This window comes from Pantherophis guttatus, chromosome 3 (assembly GCF_059756535.1).
Source record: "Pantherophis guttatus breed Tessera chromosome 3, ASM5975653v1, whole genome shotgun sequence".
In the NCBI taxonomy this organism is placed as follows: Eukaryota; Metazoa; Chordata; class Lepidosauria; order Squamata; family Colubridae; genus Pantherophis; species Pantherophis guttatus.
In genome coordinates this window covers 161809701-161831789 of record NC_142065.1, presented here as the reverse complement: position 1 = coordinate 161831789, position 22089 = coordinate 161809701, and the positions used below count along the sequence as shown (strand labels likewise).

The 22089-nt window shown below is 36.6% G+C and overlaps 1 protein-coding gene across 5 annotated transcripts in view; it reads left to right on the top strand.

The window, feature by feature from the left end:
• Positions 1-22089, top strand: part of LDLRAD4 (low density lipoprotein receptor class A domain containing 4) — a 260918-nt gene that overhangs the window by 226158 nt on the left and 12671 nt on the right. For 2 of the 5 annotated variants that reach the window (XM_034429402.3, XM_034429403.3), the window contains exon 5: positions 20887-21041. In XM_034429402.3, the coding sequence (XP_034285293.1) occupies positions 20887-21041 (155 nt within the window). Of the gene's footprint in view, positions 1-15925; positions 17202-20886; positions 21042-22089 lie in introns of those variants that run through there. The other 3 variants (XM_034429405.3, XM_034429406.3, XM_034429404.3) reach the window with 3 other exon arrangements.

The window sequence follows — 22089 nt, the reverse complement described above, 5'->3', positions numbered from 1 at the left end:
TGTTATTGATTGCTTAAAAAAAATGAGATCAGAATGGATGGCTAAAATCACCAAACTATGGGATGGAAGAGTTGATAAAGGGAGAATCTTATTAGTCTCCTTCAATCATTTTTTTAAAAAAAAGTATTTGGAGTACCGTAGAGGTTAAGAACTTGATTATGGTATAATATATTTTAATCTGATAAGGTTAGCTCAAATCTTAACCGTTTATGATACTTGATTATGAACTGTCAAATGCCTCCCTGAAGTATTAGGCTATAATTTCCTTGTTCAATGGGAATGTCATGTTTAAATTAGGCATACCATATCTGGATTGCAAAAAAACTCTCCATTTTACTAAATGGGGGAAAAATGATTTTTTGTATAGTAATTGTCTGGAGTTTTGTAGCCCAGATATAGTATATCTAACGTAAATTATCACAAAACATATAGTTTTAGGATATCAAACAAACTGCTTCTGATGGGATATGAATTTGTTTTTAACCTCATTCATATAAGGAGTACATATTTATAATGTTATGAAGGAAAGTTTTCCTGTTTAATAGGGACATTGTATTGCTTCTTGCGGTTTTTCTCTGTAGCAGGGCAATATTTTAAAGCTATCTGTTTAGAACAAATCTTCAGTTTTGTCTTGGATATACAAAATACAGTGCAAATGGCTTATTTCCATTAGAAGAAAAACATACATAATGCTTATCATTGATTTAATACTAGTATTGTATTACCAAGTGACACATTGAAAACAGCCGTAATTGGGACCCATTTCTGAGGACTGATGGACTACAACAGATAGGGGACAAACGACTAAGGAGAGATGAAGGGTTGGCTGTATATAGAAGTCAAGAATTAAGTACTAGTCAAGGACAATAGGAGGGTATGTTCCATCTTGAGTTCCTGTACAAAAAACAGGGTATAAATCAGATAAAACATTATGTAATATGTGGGTCCATTTAAAATAAATCCGATTACTGAGAGAAATATGTTTATCAACTCCTCAAGGCCACAACATGGCATCGTTGCATTAGCTGCCAACTCAAACGTGCAGATTCAGATGCTGAGAGTTTGGCTAATTTATTTCTCCATACCAAAACTGAAGTCAGTAACCAAATAGGTAGGGCTAAATGTTTGTCCATTTGGATTTCTCTTTATTACCCTTTCAACTTTCAGTAGGGGAATTCCAATGCCATGATATAAACTGTTTTTGAAATAAAGTAAGTCAATCCAATGGTCTGTTAAATATAATAGTAAAATAGCGTAGTTGTGCCACAACAGTTAAGAAACTGCTAACAATAAATCTGTGGAGATGCTCAGTCATCCAGGTCATGGTTGTCTCAAAGGTTTTTCAAGAGGCAACTGGACTTTCTGGTTCTTCAGAGCTGAAGAAGCTTCTTGGATGAGAAGCAAAACATCTTCAAAGAAAAAAGAAAAACCAGGAAGTCCAGTTGCCTCTTGAAAAAGCACCTTTGGGTGCTAACAATAAGGTTGACATTAACCATGTTAATACCTGAAAACTTTGCTCTTCATCAGATCCAAACAATTCATTTAATTCCTCTGAAACCAGATGCAGGTTTAGGAGGGTAGAAGCATTATCATTTCCAAATTTGGGGAAGCTTTAAGCTTAATCAGTTTTAAGACAGGTTAATTTTTACTAGGGAATTTACTGGGGTGCAGGGTGGATTTGATTTAAATCAAACTGATTTAAATCACGATTTAAATCACAATTTAAATCACTAGTCAGTAAGGCTTGATTTAAATCATAGTTTTCTACATAAAGACTAATTCTTGCTGGTATAACTTTAATATGCAAGTAGATGAAGATTTTTAGAATAACAACTTTTCATATTAGTTTTTTTGTCCCCAGTTTAATAGGTTAATCATTCATATTTGGACAACTTTTCTGTTGTACTTAGGAAGAAGAAAAATAATCATTACCTTAATAATAACAATTTAAATAGATTTATGCAACTGAAACAATAACATTACAGCATATGTTATTTGCTTAAACAAATATCCATGTTTGTTAACTAATTTGGCTAAACAAAATATATATATTTTAAGAAACTTAGACTGTCAGCCCAGCCTACACATGAAAAACTTAAATACTGTCCTCTGTAGCTCACTCGTCATCTTCATCTTCTTCTTTGTTCATAATCTGGAAAAGAAAAACAAGCTTTCCTGCTTTATCGGATCCCAAACGATTTCTCAATTTAGAATGAATGAGTCCAAAGGAAGAGAATATTCTTTCAATGCCTGCAAAAGAAGCTACTGCTGTTAAAAGTGAAAAGTGGTTCCAGGAGGGAAGGGTTTTTTCTTTCTTTTAGGTGATAGTGATATGTGGCTGTGGGTGTCTGATGATGATGATGCTAATGAAGCACTATCCTGGATGGATAACTCTGAAACTGTAGAACAGGAGGATGGTGATCTTGAAGGTGGATAGTTTCCAGAATCCATGAATTCCCCTAAACAAAAAAGTCAATGCTGTTATTTTATTGTTTATGCAATTTCTGCTTATTGTACACAGCACTGCCCCAAAAGGAATATTTGCTTTTCTTCATAACTTCATAACTGTACCAAATGACAGTAACATGCAGTAATAATAAGAAATATAATTTTGCTCAAACATGATAGTTCAAGGTAGTCTTTAGAAATATGATTCAATATAAATGTTTACCAACCTGAAGATCCTGCCTGTTCAAATGTGTTTCTTTGGTCATCTTCATCACAGCACTTCTCATGATGTTGCCTCATTCAGGCCACCAGGCCTTGCATTTCTTTGTTGCAGTGTTTGCAGTTTGCACGCATGCCTGCCTTACCGATAGGTAAAGGAACTTCATTAAAATATTGCCAAACTGGGTCTCTTTTATGGTTTGCTGCCATTATAGGTTTTTTCCTCCAAGGAAAGAATGTGATAAACCTCAGGTCATACACACAAAAAGATCCAAAGACTTGTCTGTCTGTGGCTGTGCAGTATTGTGCTCAGAAAGTTTCACTTTCATTTTGTACTGCTTGTCTGCTTGCCCCTTCCTCCTCACACTTAGTTTCGCTTTCTTCTTGTGCAGATCTATTCCACTCCAAACAATCAGAAAAATATTGTTTCTATTCTATTCACAGAACTTCTTGAAACTTAGCACTGAAGGGGTTGATTCTGTATTCATAGGTTTGTAGAACAATAGGATTAAGGTCTTTTTCTCAACTCTGTTCATGTTATAACATTTTTGCTGTGAAGAAGAGGCATATGATCTCTGCTGAGTCAAATTCAGTTTTGAGAACTGCAAAAGTAAACCAAGCATCTGTGATAATATCTTGTAGGCAGAGAAACTGCCCAATAATCTTACAAAAACCTCTGGAAGAGCATGACATTGTGAATGGATTAATGGAATTTATTTACCAAAAAAATTAAACATATACAGCCTTATTCTACATAATTAAAAAACTAATCTTTATTTCATGATGGAATAACCTTTGGATGGTAATATATTTTCCTCAAAAAGCATTTTATTTAAAAAAATCCGATTTAAATAAAAAAAATCCGATTTAAATAAAAAAAATCTGATTTTTTTTTATTTTTTTAAAAAAAATCATTGATTTTTATCCACCCTGCTGGGGTGACATTAATTAAACTTTCGCTTTTTCATGTCATTTAATTGTTTAAATCATTCAAGTTAAATTTTCTTTTTCCAATGTATTAGGGAATGTTGAGGTGGGAGTCAGAAAAGGCTGATATGTAAAACACAGATAATTTCTCAGCTGCAAGGCCATCAAACACCACACTGAGAGGCTTGCTAACTGATAGGAAAATCAGGTGATAGAAACAAGTTAAACCATGGCAGACAAAAGAGTCTTTTGCCTCACTTCACTTTGGCAGTGGGAAACAGCTATTTTCTATGACTTCATTCATCTTTGCAGTAAAGATTGTACTGCAGCTATGTTGCTATAGCTCAGGGGTGGGCAACTATGGCGATTTTATGACCTGTGGACTTCGATTCCCAGAGTTCCTGAGACAGACGTGCTGGCTTAGGAATTCTGGGAGTTGAAGTCCACAGGTCATAAAGTTGCCATAGGTGCCCACCCCTGCTATAGATATAGATAGCTAAGCTACTGTATATCAGGGGAGCTTCTGCCTAGCTCATCCAAAGAGCTGAGCTAAATGCAAAGTGTCCAAAAAAAAAATGTGATTTATTTTTATTTTATTTTATTTTTATTTTATTTTTCAATTTATATACCGCCCTTCTCCCTGAGGACTCAGGGCGGTGCACAGCCAGGATTAAAAACATGAAATACAAATATTAAAAACAATTAAAATCTATATAAATTTGGCCCAAAATTTAAAAAACCACAAACCAATTAAACATTTAAAAAATTTTAAAAATTTCTACCTAAGCCAGCCCGGCTTGCTGGAAAAAGTGGGTTTTAAGGGCACGGTGGAAGGCACTGAGGTCTTGGATTCTCCTTATCTCTGGGGGCAGCTGATTCCAGAAGGTAGGTGCCCCCACAGAGAAGGCTCTCCCCCTGGGGGTCACCAGCCTACATTGATTGGCTGATGGCACCCTGAGGAGGCCCTCTCTGTGGGAGCGCACGGGTCGCTGGGAGGTCGTCGGTAGCAGCAGGCGGTCTCGAAGATTTACTGTTGAATCAGTTAGGGAAGCCTTGACAATTAGCATTTAGAATTCCTATTTATATAAATATTATGAAGTTGAATATCATAGTGTCTATTTGATTGCAATTAAAAGAGCAGGAATCATCCTCACAATAAAAATGATAGTTCAAGAAAGTAACCTGCTATATTATACATGTTTCATTTGAGTGGGCATCATTTTGTTTTTCTCATCACGCCATATTTTATAGTCCTATGGGGAAAATTTCTACAAGTAATGTCTGCTTCCCAAGACAAATACCTTCAGGTATGGCATGATTCAACGGACAAAGAATTTTTGGTATAATATAGTGGTTGAGCAATGGGAACACATGTGGACAAACAGACTGAAATTTACACTGAGCTATAATTTTAAAGAAAACTTTTACAAACTGATATATTATTGATACCTAATGTCTGACAAATTATCAAAGATGTATAAGGGTATCTCAAATGAATGTTGGAAATGTAATTGTAAAGAAGGAACTTTTTATCATATTTGGTGAGCTTATGTTAGACCAAAGAAATATTGGGGTCAGAAGATTCTTATAATATATGTGAAATTGAGAACAGAAATGTTTGTTTTAGGACTACTATACTAGGGTATGGGTCAGGAGTGGGTTCTACTTACCTTTACTACTGGTTCGCAACAGGATCGCCTTGCTTCTGCGTGCGCACCTTGCTTCTGCGTATGTGCCTTGCTTCTGCACATGTGCAGATCACTGATGATGACATCTGGGGCGATGGGAGAGCCCTCCCACCGATTTTATTACCAGTTCTTACGAACCAGTCTGAACCGGGGGCAACCCACCACTGGTATGGGTCCCTCACCCCTACTACAGCCAAGAGCTTTCACTGTAACAATGAAAACAGAATAAAGTTCACTGAGTGAAATTCTGCTCACAATGTTCGGACTGGTGAAAAAACATGACCAATTTATATTTAGAAGTTATTCAGCCCTTTGGAATGGATTTCCTGGGAGCAAGTGGATTGAAGGGTGGAATTGCTGAATTCTGCCAACGAAAGTGTTTTGCTAGATCAGAAACATTCCATGGTTTGAAAAGTCATTCCATTCACAGAAGGTCCCCTTTGGATCTAAGCAAAGATTCATACATTTGGGGCAAGATGGCTAAACAGTACACAGATGTTGTCATGAACATGCCCTTTCTTTTCTAGGGAAGCTCTCCATTATCTTCCAAAACAAAAGAGGGAGCAAATCTCATGATCTTTAAGAAAAAGAGATGAATCCCATAGTTGGGATTAATGAAAACAAGAAGGTCTGGTTCTGGATCAGAGACCATATGGGCTTCATATAAGAAACAGATACATAGATAACAATATTGCTAAAAACTCACAATGAAGTTCAGCTTCCTTCCGTCCCTCCCTCCCCTTTCCAGGGTCTACACTAATAAACAGGATATACTAGAAATGTTTACTGTTTTCTACTAAACTTGATAACCCACTGGTAGATTTGTTTAGTCTTTTTAGCAAAAGTGGACAAAGGATCGAAATTGTGAGGGTCTTCGTGTTCCATAGACAGTTTTTGTTAAAGAAGAATAGAGTGCTATTGTTGAATATAGGTTTTTTTAAAACACTGTGCTCTGTTTAGCCTATGCCAACTGCTGAAACTAAGAACTTAAAACTTTTTTTCTTGAAGATTTATTAAGCTTGGCACAAAATCCTTCTTCTTACTAAGGATTAGGAGCTTGCCAGATTTAAATTCTTTTAACTTTAGTCATGTGATTAGAATAGATTGCTCCAAACAGGAGAGGAATTTTTATTCTCCCAGTAAGTGAAACCAGTGGAAAATGTTTCTCATAAAGCCTTCAGAAATATTTTTACATAGAAGCCAGGTTTGGGAAAGTATACTCTTAAATTGAGTGGTAAGAATAGGTTATTAATGAGGTCTGATTCAGACCTTATCAAATTGTTATTTCAGAAGGCTGTTGGACTAATATTGCTCATTGAGCAGGCCCCAAAAGTTGCAGAGCAACATTAGAAGACAGAATTTGTGATACCAACTATTTGCCAGCTATCCAGTTTTAATAAACATATGCTTTCAATTCCCATCATATTTGATGAGGGTTTGAACAATATTACATTCTTGCTTTTGAAACACAGAATGGCAGTGGTGTTGTAGCTGCTTGGGGCCTCCTTTCTTTTAAAACACAGATATAGCTTGCCATCAACAATAAGTGGCAACAAGATCTGGTCATTAGTAGGTTACAGTCCAGTTGCCTCTTGAAAAAAGAATCTTTGGGACAACTTTGACTTGGATGACTGAGAATCTGCGTAGTAGTATTATTTCTTTACAATGGCTATTTAAACCTCCACAATTCACATTCTTCCTGCAGATTTTCTAAAATGCAGGCTGTTAACATGGTATATTCTTGTTTCAATCCTCTTTGCAGAGAGTCCTTTAGTTACAACCATTCATATAGCAACCATTTAAAGCTACAATGGCACTTAAAAAAGTGACTTATGACCAGTCCTCACACTTATGACCATTGCAGCAGCCCCATGGTCACAATTACAATCTGCGATCTTCCCAGCCAGCTTCTGATAAGTCAATTGGATTCACTGAACAATCATGTGATTCACTTAACAACCATGGCAGAAAAGGTAATAAAATTAGACATGATCCACTTAACAAATATCTTGTTGAACAACAGAAATTCTGGTCCCAATTGTGGTCATAAATTGAGGATTTACCTGTATTACAAAATTCACCTTATGCTTATTTCTCTCTCCAGGTTTTCACTCATTGCAGATTTTTTTTTCTTCCTTATTTGTTTCTATCCTATTTTATTTAATTTTAATTTTATACTGTTTATATATTCCAGTAATTAGGTTATTTCATTTCATCCATCAAAAAATAATTCAGTTTTTCCCAGTCTGTAAATAATGATTAACAAGCTGTCTGTCTGATGTCACTGGAATTTGATAAAATATTCTGTTAAATGAATAGCGAGTTTATTGCTTCTTGTGCTCATATTTTTGCTGAGATTTCAAGGTTGCATATATGACAATATTTCATAATAACCCTATGAAGTAGGTTGGGATGTGGGATAGTGTAAGTAACACAAAGTTACCCTCCATGAAAATTTGGGGGTGTGTGTGTGATTTAAGTCTAAAACCAAGTCTAAGATCACTACAGTACTGGGCTGCGTAAAGAAAATAATGACTGTAAATAAACAAACTTTATTTCAATTACTCTAAACTGGGAAGACTGTTTAATATTTGAGTAATATTTATGCATGCCATATTTAATTAATTACATTCATAATTTTAATACTTTGAAGCTTTTGTTAACAGCAGTGGAACTGGCACAAAAATGTTTGTCTCTCTCAGCCAGACACACTATGAAACCCAAAGCAAGATTATGAAGTATTGCGCAGACAGACATATGGCATTCTTGCTTCTCCTTTGTGGTTGGAATCAACACTCAGGGGTGGCTCAGAGCTGTCTGCAATAACTGTGCATAGTTTCTGCATCTGAGTGAGTCAGGAAGCGTCTGTTGTTGTGTGGTTTTAGCTGGCTCACAATACCATGAAATGTCTAGTTTCTAAGTGTGGCAAAGTTCAGCAAAGTTTTAAAAACAGCAGGTGTTTTCCACTTTCCTATCAAGGCAAGGTAGCTTCAATAGAAGGTGGTACGAAATGAGTGAGTCAACTTGGTTTTTAAAAAATAGCAATAAAAACCCTAAAAGCTCCCTTAACCCTGCCTTTAGAAGCAATGTTGACATAGTTAATATGCTGAGTCTAGACAGAAGGATCCTTCTAAAATACTTGTTTGTTGCAGTAAATCGACTTGGCAAATCGCTGTTATCCAAACAATTTCTGATCTAATAAATTTCACTGGTAGGAAAACTGATTTTTGTATTTAAATATGCAGTTATATAGATGTAAAAGACACATATGCTGCCAAGACCTGTCTTGGCCTTTTCTGAATCCTGTTTAAAGTTAAATTAAGTTTTTTTTAACCATATAATGATGGAATAGAGAACAATAACATTAATAATTTTATCATGATAGGTGTTAGCATCAAGGAAGCATTGTTAGCATTGAGGAAGCATCAAGGCATCATTGTTGGTGTTAGCATCAACAATCATTGTTGGTGTTAGCATCAAGGAAGCATTGTTAGCATCAAGGAAGCATCAAGGAAGCAGTGTTAGCATTGAGGAAAATTACAAAATCTGATGTTCCCACCTTACAACGTCATTGTGATATTTCTATTTAGGACAAGTCATCTTAGAAGCCCATACTATCTACAGTTCCTTAGTACTCTACATCAGTGGTGGGTTGCTACCGGTTCGCCCTGCATCGGGCAAACTGGTAGTGGCGGCGGGAGGCTCTGCCCACCCGCCCGGAACCCTTCTGTGCTCACATGAGCGAGTGAGCGCCCATCTACGAGCGAACCGATAGTGACGGGTTTTGAAACCCGCCCCTGCTCTACATCCTGTTTCTCTTTCACCATCTGTGCTAGATGACTTGCTAACAATTCAGTTTAGGCAAGTGAATATTTTACCTATTATGAGCTACACTGTAGCCCCAAAGGGACTAATTGTAGAAGAAAAGTGAATACTCCTTTTGTAAGTAAAATGCTGTTAATGGTTTGTTTAGTGACATATATTTCAACAACATGGCTTTTAGTTTTTATGTCAAGAAAGAATAAAATACTTGCATTGCAGAGATGCTGGAATGGTGGCACCCCTGCTAATTCTGTCTTTGTTATTCACTTTTAGCTATCTCTATGGATAGATAATAAATGAGGTGCTGTCTCAGATTTTTAATGCAGATCTCTAATGCATCTTTTTTTGTTACTGCTTGAATGGAAAGAAAAGAATAAGGATGAAGTCTTCTTTTGATAATTAATGGAAGAAAATCCTAAGTACTGTCACTACTTCTTAAATAGAAAAAGAGGATTCATGCTTGATATTCAGTCATGATCAACTGTGCTGTTCATCAAAATAAATAAGTACAAAAATGCTTGCATAAAATACGTTGCCAACATCTTGAAATGCTTCTTTACTAAGTCTAGTTTTTACTTAAATGGTAAAGTCTGTCTGCTGAATACGTAGATAAACATTGTTGCTGGGTTTGTATAAATTAATATTTTTCTGTAAATTAAACAACAGCACAGTGAAAACTGTATCAGATTAAATGATATTATTATAGACTTCAAAGTTGCTGCACAGACAATCACATGATCCATATACAGACATCACCAGGAAAATTCTGAAAGATAGAAGCATTATTTTGATAAGTCTCAGCAGCCCTAAAGAATTCCAATGAAGTTTTGCAGAACTAATTACAACCATAGTGTTTTATAAAGATTGTCACTCGGGGACAGTGTGAGTTATAATTCTCTTTTAAGCATAAAAACCTGGATGGGTAACTTTGGCCAGTCACTTTCTCTCAGTCCAGGGTCACCTCTCAGGACTGCTGTTTTGGAACAAAATAAAAGCAGGACCATTATTAAATTGTACAAAATCAAGGTGGGATATAAATCTTTTTTCATCTGTGACACATATAGTAAAATTTGTGGATTGGCATTTTTCCCCCTTCTTGTTCTTTGCATTATGGAATAGTTCAGAGTATCCCCTCACTTATACTTTAACGTGCTATAGTTCAGACATAGGCTTAATACTACAGAAGAACTGGCTGTAGATCAAAGAGCTATTATAAGGCACACCTGGCTGTTCAGTTCCTCTGTCTTAAGGCATGCTCCTCCACAAGTTGACACACATCCATACTCCAGATGAACCCACATCACAGAAATATATATATAAAAAGGAGTGCTGTGTACTAAAGGCACCTGCTCAATTAACAGTTTTATTTCCAGTCTTTTTTGTTGACTGGTTTGGCATGTGTGGTTTTTCCTGTTACTTCATGAGGAAGTCTGGGGTAGCCAAAGATATTAGCTCATCTCACCAAGTAGCATTAATGCAAAGATATCGGATTCCTGTAAAAGGAGGAAATCATTTGGGCCATTTTGGTTAAGGGTTATAAAGAAATCAAAAGAATGACTGAATTGGCCAGTAATTGAATTGAATGAAAGTAACTCTAAATTAATGTTTAACATTACAGTTGCCTACACAGAATTTTTATTCTTGCCCAATCTGGCATTTAGGAATTGTCTCACATGAAAAAAAACCTGAATCAATTATCCCAAGCCAGGCTACACATTCCCTTTTTCCTTTATTATGCTGTATTAATCTGCAGTGAGAAATGCCTTACTCATATTTTAATCTGTTTATTACATTTCTGTCACACCCTTCCTTCAAGGAAATCAAAAACATAAGGAGAGGTGATCCCTGGCGTGAGTGAGAAACAATTGCTGTACAGATCAACAAGTTTCAGGCCTTAGGTCCTATATAAAGGGCAGCAAAATTAACTTTTTAAAAGGCATTTATTTAAAATAAAGTGGCATAATTGCATTATTTTGTATTCCAGAAATGGAGTAGGAAACTATAACGAAGTTTAAAACCTAATACATTTTCTATTGTATATATCCATGGAATTGTCTTCATCTCATTACATCAGTCCTTCTTATCTAATTAGGTAGGGAAGGCATGTTGTCGACCCCTTCAGCTAAAGAATTCTGACTGGAAGGGTCCAAGAAAATAACCTTTTCTGCCCTTGTCTCCACCCTGTGGGACATTCACCCTCTGGAGTGAGACGGGCCCTCCACTCTCCTGGTCTTCTAGAAAGGTATAAATACTCTTGCTCATAGAAACATGAAGCCATGAGGCTGGTTAGCGCCATCTTCCTACTTTTTAAATCAACTTTCACTCTGATGGTTAATTCATCCTTGCCTTTTAAATTTTATATATTGTTTTTATGGTTTGATATTTTATCTGCCCAGAATCTCTCTGTCAGGGAGATGACCAGTTTTAAAATTTGATCAATAAATAAAATAAATAAAAGACAAGTTTTGTTTAAAGAAATAAGGTGATATTCTACAGGAAACATTTGCAAAGCATGATTCCCTAAAGATGCCAACTTTAATCTTATATTTGTCACTTAACAATAACTTTCTAATCTTGATGGGAAAAGTCTGCTTGTTTGGAGGGTGAAATATGTGTTTCTCACAAAATATTCTAGATAAATCTTGCTTATCAGAAATTTCACTTTCTTTGAATAATACAATATTACAGATTCCTTGTCTTGTATTGCTTACATAAATCTAAACTGGGTTTCAGTTGTTTTAACTTTAATGCTTCAAGGGTAGTTTGAATTTTTTATTTTTATTTTTGTATTTATGCTCTTTTCTCATATGTGAGGGGAGGAAAAGAAATCAAAAGGAAGAAAGTCAACCTTGAAAGAGTAGGCCAGCTTGACTCTAATGATTGCATCCATGCAGTTTTTCTTGGTTGTATTATGGAAATGCTGTTTGCCACCACCTTCTTCTGCCACATTGTTGTTTTTAACTTCCCATCCATCCTGTAGCCCTAGAATTTCCCATCCAAGTATTAACAATCTTTTACGTTGCTGAAATCAACCAAGTCCACTATCCCATGGAAGGCATCATAGGTAAAAGACAGATTGCTAAATTAATCACAAAAGGCAAAAAGGCACTTTGATCCATGACATGGTACTTCTTCATTTCATCTCTTGTGAATTAAGCTTCAGGATCCATTTTATGTTTTAAAAATAGACCTCTTTCATTCCTCCCTTAGCTTGTTCCACAGTCTAGATTAGAATTTAAGATCTGATACTGCTTTTTCTAGGAAACACTCTTCTAGGAAATACTCTAATGTTTGATATTGTGTAATTTTTGATCTATTCTTTCACTGATACTGTGTTTCTCTATGAAGAATGTAGGTTTGTGTGTATGCAATGATGTAGCATCTAAGGGCACACATTTGTTGTTGACTCCGATATGAAGTTTCTTTTTTTCTGTTAAATTGGTAGTGTTTAACTTATGAGGGTATAGACGAATGTTTCAAAAAATAATTCACATAGAGATAACAGCTTCAAAATGGAATCCCCCCTCCCCCCAATTATGATGTAAGTAGCTGGTCCTTTATTATCTTGAGGAACACAGAGGATACTGACAAATGAACACGAGATTTAGAGAGCAAGAAAATATATTCTGTGTTGCAGTCTTGTTTCAAAAGTACTGAAATCTGTTTTTTGTATTTGGAGAGTTGGATATTTTGGCATGTTATCTAGGGAGATAGTTGTGTGGCAATTATCTGATAGATGTGCAGCAACTTTTCCTCATAAATCTAAAAATGTTTTATTTAGAAAGAATCCAAGCTAATGCCTTAAGAAAATAATGCTTTGTAACAAGTATTTTTGTACTGTTTTTCAGTACAGGTAGTCCTCAACTTATGACCACAATTGAGCCCAAAATTTAAGTTGCTAAATGAGACATTTGTTAAGTGAGCTTTGTCCCATTTTATGACCTTTCTTGCCACAGTTGTAAAATGAATCATTGCAGTTGTTAAGTTAGTAACATGGTTATTAAGTGAATCTGGCTTCCCCATTGACTTTGCTTATCAGGAAATTGCAAAAGTTGATCACATGACCCCAGGATATTGCAACTATCATAAATATGAACCAGTTGCCAAGCATCTGAATTTTGATCACATGTCCTTGCTGAAATAGTCGTGTGAAAAATGGTCATAAGTCACTTTTTTCAGTGCCATTGTAACTTTGAAATCATTAAACAACTATTGTAAGTTGAAGACTACTGGTACTTGTACATTTATTTCAATTCTAAAGAGAAAAATATTCATGTTGGGGAGGCAATAGTGAATAGAAAATATGTAACTGGGTTGTAGCTTTAGGCCCATGTCAGGAATCTAAAATATTCTCAGTATGTTTTCACAATTCTAATAGCATATTTAGATGTAGACTGTACTTCTTTATTTTAAACAAATGTTTTATGTAAACATTCAATATATACTATACATTCAATATATTCTTTGGTAAAGAATTTAGCATCTGTAATCTTTGAGATTATATACTAACACTTCTCAGAAGGATTGCTTGTCCATCTGTCTTTGATTGTTTGTGTCCACTCTCTTGGTTTGGTTGTTGCACGGACTTAGGCTGCCATATACGGTATAACCTTCCAAGGAAATCAGGCTGACAATATGTGTTGTACAGATTTTTTTTCCAAAGTAATTCCAATCCACATATATATCAACATTATTGTGAAGTTTGAAAATACGGAGTGCATGCGTATTATTCTCATTCGCAAAGCTTAGAACTTTTCAGTACAAATTTACAAATTAAATTTTACTAATTCTGACAGATAGTAAGTAGAACGTCTTTTTCATTTCTGTATTTATAAATGAAGTAAATTGTTCTAAAAGTGAAGGCTATTCGTGGATAAAATAGGATTTTAAAACTTGATCTTCCATGCCCATGTGGATACATCTCAATCTTAATCTTAAAATAGCTTTTGAAAGGGTGGAGTTCATTCTTTCTGCAAAGCTTAATGGCTTCAGCCAGATGAGGCATTTCATGGAAGAATATAGCCTGTGGGTGGATCCATGAGGATGGTGTGGATCAAGCACAGCTGTGTTTATCTATGAAATGAGATTTTAAGTCAAGCCTTGGAAAGATGATTTTTTTAAAAAATTATGTTAGTTTTTAAAGTAGTTATTAATATCATTTTTAAAAGACGCTTTAATGCTGAGTTAATATAGATGCCTAAACACGACTTTCATTTTAAATCCTTCCTCCAAACTTATTTCTTCTGGCTTGTGTTTTTAATCTTCAAGCTGGTGCCATCTGTTTACTTGCTCACACCTAATCACATTAAAACTAAAATATTATTTGAAATGATAAAAAGAGGAACAGTCACATTTATTTCTATTTCCTTTTAAAATGTTTCCTCCTCATCTTTTGTTTATCTAGCCCTGCAATCAACTGTAATGAGTTTGCAAAACTCTGGACCCCTCGAGACATTCCTTGGCACCTGACTAGGCCTCTTACTACACCCCATTAAAACATTATAAATTTTGAAAAGTAAAAAATATTTTTATAACCTCATCTGACTTCCATTTCCCCTGGTCATAAGAAGAGAAGAGAAAAGACAAGATAAGACACTGATAGATTGAGTTCGTTTCCCAACTGCCAAAACTTTTTTTCATGTGATATGTACAGAATTTAAAGACCAGTAGATGTAAATTAATGCCCAAATGATCAAGTGGAAAGTAGGGAGAAATTTGTATGGGTGTGTGTCAGTGGTGGGTTGCTCCCGGTTGTCCGGTTCTTGAGAACCAATAGTAAAAACAGGAGGCTCCACCCACCCGCCCTGCGTGTGCACAGATTTGGTGATCTGCGCACACACGCTCCAGTTGAAAACTGGTAGTAAAGGTAAGTAGAACCCACCCCTGGTGTGTGCGTGTGTGTGCGTGAGAGACAGACAGACAGATAGTTCTTTCAGGGCTCACTTTGCCTGCGATGCATGAATGCCTAAGGGATATGTGCCAGTGTGGCTGGAGTCACACATCATGTGATCTTCATATCCTGGACCCCTTCCTGCCATAGGATAATCCCTTGGTAGTTCCTTATGACACCACTTAAATCTAGTCTATAGGGGCTTGGGCCAGGGGTGGGTTCTACTTATCTTTACTACCGGTTCCCAACGGGATCGCACGCACAGATCACCTATGAAGACATATGGGGCAGGGGACGGACCCTCCCACTGGTTCTTGTGAACCGGTCCAAACCGGAGGCAACCCACCCCTGGCTTGGCCCCTTATAATTTATGTTAACTATCTGATGATTAAAGGGTAATATAATGAGGAAAAAATTATTTCAATAATGCTACTGCCTGTTTGAATACTTGAGAAGTCTGTGATTCAAAAATTCTTTCTATTCAACTCTCTCCACCTCTCCCCAACTTGATAGAGATCTCACAAAGCTAATAAACAACAATATGCTTTTAAAAAGATGGATATGGTGCTGTGGTAGTGTGTTACAAATCTCTCTGACCCTCCTGTAGGATAATTTTTCCACTTTTCCTCTCTTGGTAAAAAACAGTATGTTGCTTTAATTTCTGTGCTTATTCAAAACTATTGTTTTCGACATTGTAGGAGAAAAGTCTATGGTACCAAACCTTTTACTATACTTTCCCGAGGTCTAAAAAACAGGGAGTATTATATAGCTATGCTGCTTTTTTTCCCCTTAAGAACTTGGCACAAATTGTGTTAGATTATACTAAGAAAAATGACAGCTGTGTGTCTTGATTAGATGTTTGAATCCAAATCATTTCTTTATCTGCTGTTAAACGGCGTTTAAATGAGGCTGTTCACAGAGATCCACTTTTAATGGCTTAGGCTGTCATTACATGTGAGTCTATGATCCAGAGAGGACTATATATAATTACATACAAGAAGTCGTGACTATTTGTTCCAAACTGGAGAGTGGAATACGTAGGTAGGCAGATTTATACATTTTATTCACAATTCTACCGAAACACACTTGCGTCTATTATACACACCCACACACTTTTTTTTTTTTTTTTTGAAAAGCTGGTAAGGCAAAAAGATTGCCTCAAAGCTTGGCAGGCAGCCAAACTATCCTTTTTTTAAGCTCCCAAAGCGTTTCGTACAGAAACCGGCCAGCGGCCGGGCGACGGGACCGACGGAAGGCTGCCGCGATCTTCGCCTTAGCAACGAACGGCAGCTGCTGGGAGCGACGGGGCTTCAGCCGCGTGCCGCCCAGGCGGCGACGGAGGACACGTGCAAGCATTTCCCAATAGCCAGAGAGCGGGGAGGGAGTCCCGCCAAGGCTCTTCCTAGAGCGGCTCCTGCGATCCCGGCGCTGCCCCGGGGGCTCGGAGTGACGCACGTCGCGTTGGAGGAGAGAGGCGGAAGGTAAAAGAGAAGCTCGCCAAGTCTCCGCTGAGCTTTGGCCGAAAGCAGCCGAGGCGGTCGCGGGCGGGAAGTTGGTAAGAGCGGCGTCGCCTTCGCCTTCCTTTCCCCTCACTCCTTATTCAACTTCCCTCCCCCTCTCCTCCCTTCCCCAGCCTTAAAAAAACAACAACCAAAAAAACCCGAACGGGGCTCTTGTCGACCGGGTGGCTCTTAACTCGGGGAGCGCGCGGTTTATTTCCCGGCGAGCTCATTGAGGCGGTCGGCTGTTGCCTTGTCTTGCCGGCGGGGACTTTGGCCCCGCGGTCGGTGGCTTTTAGGGCGGTCGAGAGGCGTCTCGAGGGCTCCGCCTCCGTCCGGGAAGCATGAAAGGCCCCCGAGAAGCATTTCTTCCTCTCCGCCTTCCTTCCCTGGTTCCCCATTCGGGGCTCTGGTTTTTTCTCCGGGCCAGCGGCTCTCGGCAACCTTGAGCTTCGGAGCAGCTCGGCCGAGTAGCGTCTAAAGGCCGGCTTGCCGTCGTCTGGAGGGCGGGAGAGCCGCCGCCGCTGCCTAAGCGAGCAAAGGGAAGTCCGGCCGAGCATAGCTTTTGAAGAAGAAGTCCGAAGCGATGCTCCTCTGCTCGCAGCGGGGCTCCCACTCGAGCGGAGAAGAGCCCGAGGATGCCCGCCGAGGAGCTTAACGCTACCACTTTGAAAGATGCTCGGTTGAAAGACCTGCTTTTTCACAGAGGTATTCCAGCAAACCCCCCCCCCCCGCGCTCTTTTCTCGCGTAGCGTCCCCGCTTTGAAATTTCTTCTGAAAGGCTGCTTTTAATTGTCCTAGTGCCTCGGTGCTACCTTCCGTCCGGTAATTATTTCTCTCTGTAATTCTGGGCATATGTCTGGGCAACGACACGGTACCCCCATCTGGGTCCCTAATTCAGAAATGGGCAATGTGGCCTCTCCTTAGGCTCTGGGCTTACTTAGCTGGGCATTAAAACCAGACTGTATGGCCGTCGGCAAGGAACCCAGGGGAGAGCTTTCCCAGACAGAGAATCGTTTTAGTCGTCCCTGTTTACAATAACGGCAGCTGAATGAATGAATGAATGGATAAATAAATAAATAAATAACAATAACAACAACAAACTGCTTCCTCTTTAATGCATGCCTATTGGTGACAAAGCCTATGTATATCAAGGATTTATATTTATTATAGACCAAGGAGCAGTGCAAAAATGTATTAGAGTATCATCAAAACGGTTATCTAGAAGAATTATCTTGATTTGTATCTTTGGCCTTTCGTTTATTTACTTTTTTATTTTCCGCTTCACTTTTTTTCTGCTTTCCCAAAGGCCACCAGATATTTTAGCAAATCTTTGCAAATGTAAGTCTTTTCTAACATTGTTGCCTTAATGAAGAATTATTCACGATCAATACGTTTTTACACTTAAGCTGATGTTTCCTTACTGAATGGATCATTTTGAGTTTGATAAGAAAAAAGGAGAGAAAGGACCAAAGCATCTCTTTATAATTTGGAAAACCAATTATTTTGTAACCCAAATTTCCCGGGCTAGAGATTCTCTTCCTCCCTTCTCGCACTTGCAATTAAATAAGCTTTTGTGTATCATGGTAATGTTCAGACAAAAAGAGGAAACACTTTCTTGTAAAAAGAGGAAATGCTCTTTTGTAAAAATATTCAGAGCTCTTGATTTAGTTTAGAAAGCTACACATTTGGCAGATGCAGAAGTAATGGTATTCCATCTATCACTGTATTTCTAGGAAAGCTAAATTAACTACATTAAAATTACTCATGTCTGTTTCACAATAATGCAGTTGGCTCAACTGTTGGGTTATGGGCCTTTAAATTAGTTAATATTCAGAAATCCCTTAGTTCAGAGATAGTTGCTTTTAAAACTGAAACTTATCTTCTAGCCGAGGGAGAGCTTACAGGATACAGAATCAAAGGGAACATTTTGTACCTTCCTGTCACTAATTAAAAGTATAAGGACCTGTAGAAAAATAAAATGTATAGTTGCATATAAAGTTCCTGAACAAAGCAATAGAGATCTGTAATTGGCTGGATTGAAATTGTATCTAGCTAATACAGATTATTGTGAGAAAGTAGCTTGTAAAGCAGAAAAGGATAAATGATCAGTGTATTTTTCTTCAAACTGTACATAAAGTTGCTTTAAGCATGGAAATAACTGACAATATATAGGGAAATATGATCTCCTGCACTGTGTAGTCTATTTAAGAAATGTAACTTAGAACATGTGTCTTTATTGAAAATGTTGCTAGGTTTAACATTTTCAACATTTCAGTCCTAACCCATTTATACCTTTCACTATTAATAGAGAGGATGTTGACCAATACTTTTTAAAGATGTTAATTCTTATTCTTTCCCAAATTATTAGAAGCAATTCTGAATGAAAAAAAAATACTTCACTGTGTTTTACATTTACCAATCCCAATTTACAAGAAAAGAAATGCAGATACACTCTCTGTACTTTTTTATAATTATTTTTATAATTAATTTGAATGTTTTGCATTTAAACATTCCTCTTGAGAAACTGAATATATTTATGAATTACAGAACCTATTGCAAGAGATTATAAGATTTAACATGTTACCAAAATTGTGCATTTTGCCTATAATTGTTTTCATTACAGAGTATTTTGGCAATGGTCAAAGGCATGTTTTGGTTGAAAAGTGGCTGAATTCTAGTCTATATGTGGGCAAACAAAGACTTGAATTTTGAGGAGTTCTTACACATATGAACAAGTACATTATCAGTCATTGATGTGCTTTTTTCTGTTAATTTTAACAGCTAAAGGTGTGATTCTTCAAGATTAATGATGCGACGTTTGTCCCAAAGTGCCATCATTTTAATTGATGCTGTAATTGAATCCAAGGCGTGTAAAGCAATTATGTCTTCTAAAAGGAAAACATAATGCCCAGGGGCATTTTTTAAAAAATCTTGAAGTCTTTTTTTAGGGGCATTGTGACTTTGAAAAACCACAGTGACTTTCTAGATTAATATCTCATCACCATGGTTTCACTGAAATAACAAAACAAAACAAATCAAGCAAAGGCAATCTCTGATCATTTTGGTGGTTATTGGCTTTAATAAGAGCAGTGTACATTAAGGATTTGTTTTTCTTGAACCAAATCCTTCTAGTTATTAATTCCATTATTATTATTATTTATTGAATTTCTATACTACCCTTCTCCCGAAGGACTCAGGGCGGTGAACAGAATAAGATTTCAGATACATATAATATTTTTTTTTATTTTTTATTTTATAAACAGTAAATAATAAATTGAGTCAACTTAGTATATCTGCTAAAACCTTGGCATAGAATTTAGATGTTTATGCTAGCCCTGCTTGTTGAAACAGAAATGTCTTCAGGGCACTTTATCATTATAAAATGATAGCAGGAATAGCTGGTTGCACGTATGAGTATAATAGCAATAATAATAGTAGAATGTTAGAATGGTTTTCTTCTATGATCTGTTCTTTTTTTAGTTACTAATATGTAATACTTAGCATGTTTTTACATAGCCAGAGGAGAATCCTTAGAACTATTTGTGGAAACATTTGTATGAAGATTGTGTTTCTTTGCTTTATAGAATATTTTAAAAAGGTACAACTTAACAAAACAGCATGAGAATATATCAGTTTTGGCCACTTTTGCTATCTCTTTACATAGCATGAGGTATATGACCTGTTGCAATAATAAATAGTATTTTAATATCTGTCTCTTTCTTTCTGCCTTGAAGGATATGTTTTCACACAGTCCTATTATTGGCTTACTTTGAGTATGCTTACTATATACTTTCTAAATGCAATAAGAATTGTATATGTACCATGTTTTCCCGAAAATAAGACCCTGTTTTATATTTTTTTGAACCCTGAAATAAGCGCTTGGCCTTATTGCCATGCGCTCAAAAGCCTGATTGGGCTTATTATCAGAGGATGTCTTATTTTGGGGGAAACAGGTTAGATGTTACAACAATTATCCCATTACACTTCAGATTTTTTATCTGTTTATTATATGCTTGATCTAGGTCTGTGTCATTAATTACCCTGCAAGTTAAACTTGATGAAATCATTTCTAAAAGAAGGCATGATTACATTGAATTGTAAGATGTGTACAGATCAAAACTCAAAGCAGGGTGGGGATTGACTTTTAAAGAGGAGCAAATCTCAATACTGAAGACATAAACAATTCATCTCTGCTATTTCAGTGCTGTTTAGTACTTAACTGTCCATAAACAATTATTTTTCTTCTGCGTCTTGGGAATATTTTCATTACTGCGCAGAATTTTTTTTTTCTTTGACACATTGTGCAATTTATATGTATTGGAAAATTTATTGGAGTTTTGCTGTTTCTTGTTTCTGGCTTTAAATTATATCTTTTTTCTTTTCCTTACAGCGGAACTAGAGTTTATTCAGATTATCATCATCATAGTGGTGATAACTGTTATGATAGTAGTGATCATCTGCTTGCTGAATCATTATAAGGGGTCAACAAGGTCCTTCATCAGTCGTCAGAGCCAAAGCAGGAGGCAAGAGGACTCTTTACAACCAGTGAGTTTAAATTTTTACATATCACTTTCCTTAGGTACAAGAAGCAATGCTTTTGTAGCAGTTTTCTTAATCTCCTTCACTTGGCACACTCCATATGTATTAGGACCTCAGCTCCTGTTGGATTTATATCCTCAGTACATCTTGGGGACACCTGGTGGCAAGAGCTAATTTTCTTGCTTGTCGGCAGTTCAGGGCTAAGCGAAGGAAATAATAGCAATAGTCTCTGATGGATCTCCATATTATTTCATAAAGTTGGTTTTCACTTTATGCTAATTGATATAGCAAAATATGTTGTCATTTGGGAGGTAGGTTACCTTCCTGGAACTGATGACTAGACATGGACGGTATTTATATATTAGTAATGCTTTGAAGGTAAAGATGAAATCAGCAATCGGATGACTTCATGGATATATTGATCCTGTTTCCTTGACAGCTATATGGAAATGGTTTTGCCAGTGCCTTACATGCACTTTTTAATTTTACAGTTTACCTTATAGCCCTGGTCTGTACTAACCAGATTAGACTCTTACTTAATTTTCCAAGATTATTAAAGATCAGCTAATATTTTTGCTGTTTTTTAAATCAATCAATTTGTACAGCTTTTAAAAAGGCTTTGTTTGCAATCTCATGCTTCGACCCAAAAGACTTGGGACAGGCATTCTGTGAGGTTCCTATAGCATAGTGAACTAATTGGAGAGAAAAGCAAGTTTTATGCATAATTGAGGCTTTATTTTTTAATCTCAGTCCCAAATGAGAATTTGTCTTCTGTGAATAAAAGCTGTGTGCCTAATGAACAAAGAAAGATGTCAACTGTTGCTAAAAACAGAAATAGAAATGACACCATATATGAAATAGAAGAAACTTTGCCTTTTTGTTTTAACCAGCTTCTGCTTTGTTTTTTTTTTAAACAAAGTTGTTTTTTTAAAAACAAAGCAGAAGTAGATAAAACAAAAAGGCAAAAATATATTGTTTTGACTGCTCTTTCAATTAATTAAACTCTTGCAAAGGTTAAAGAAAGGATAGTTTATTCCCTCTGGAAAATATCTTG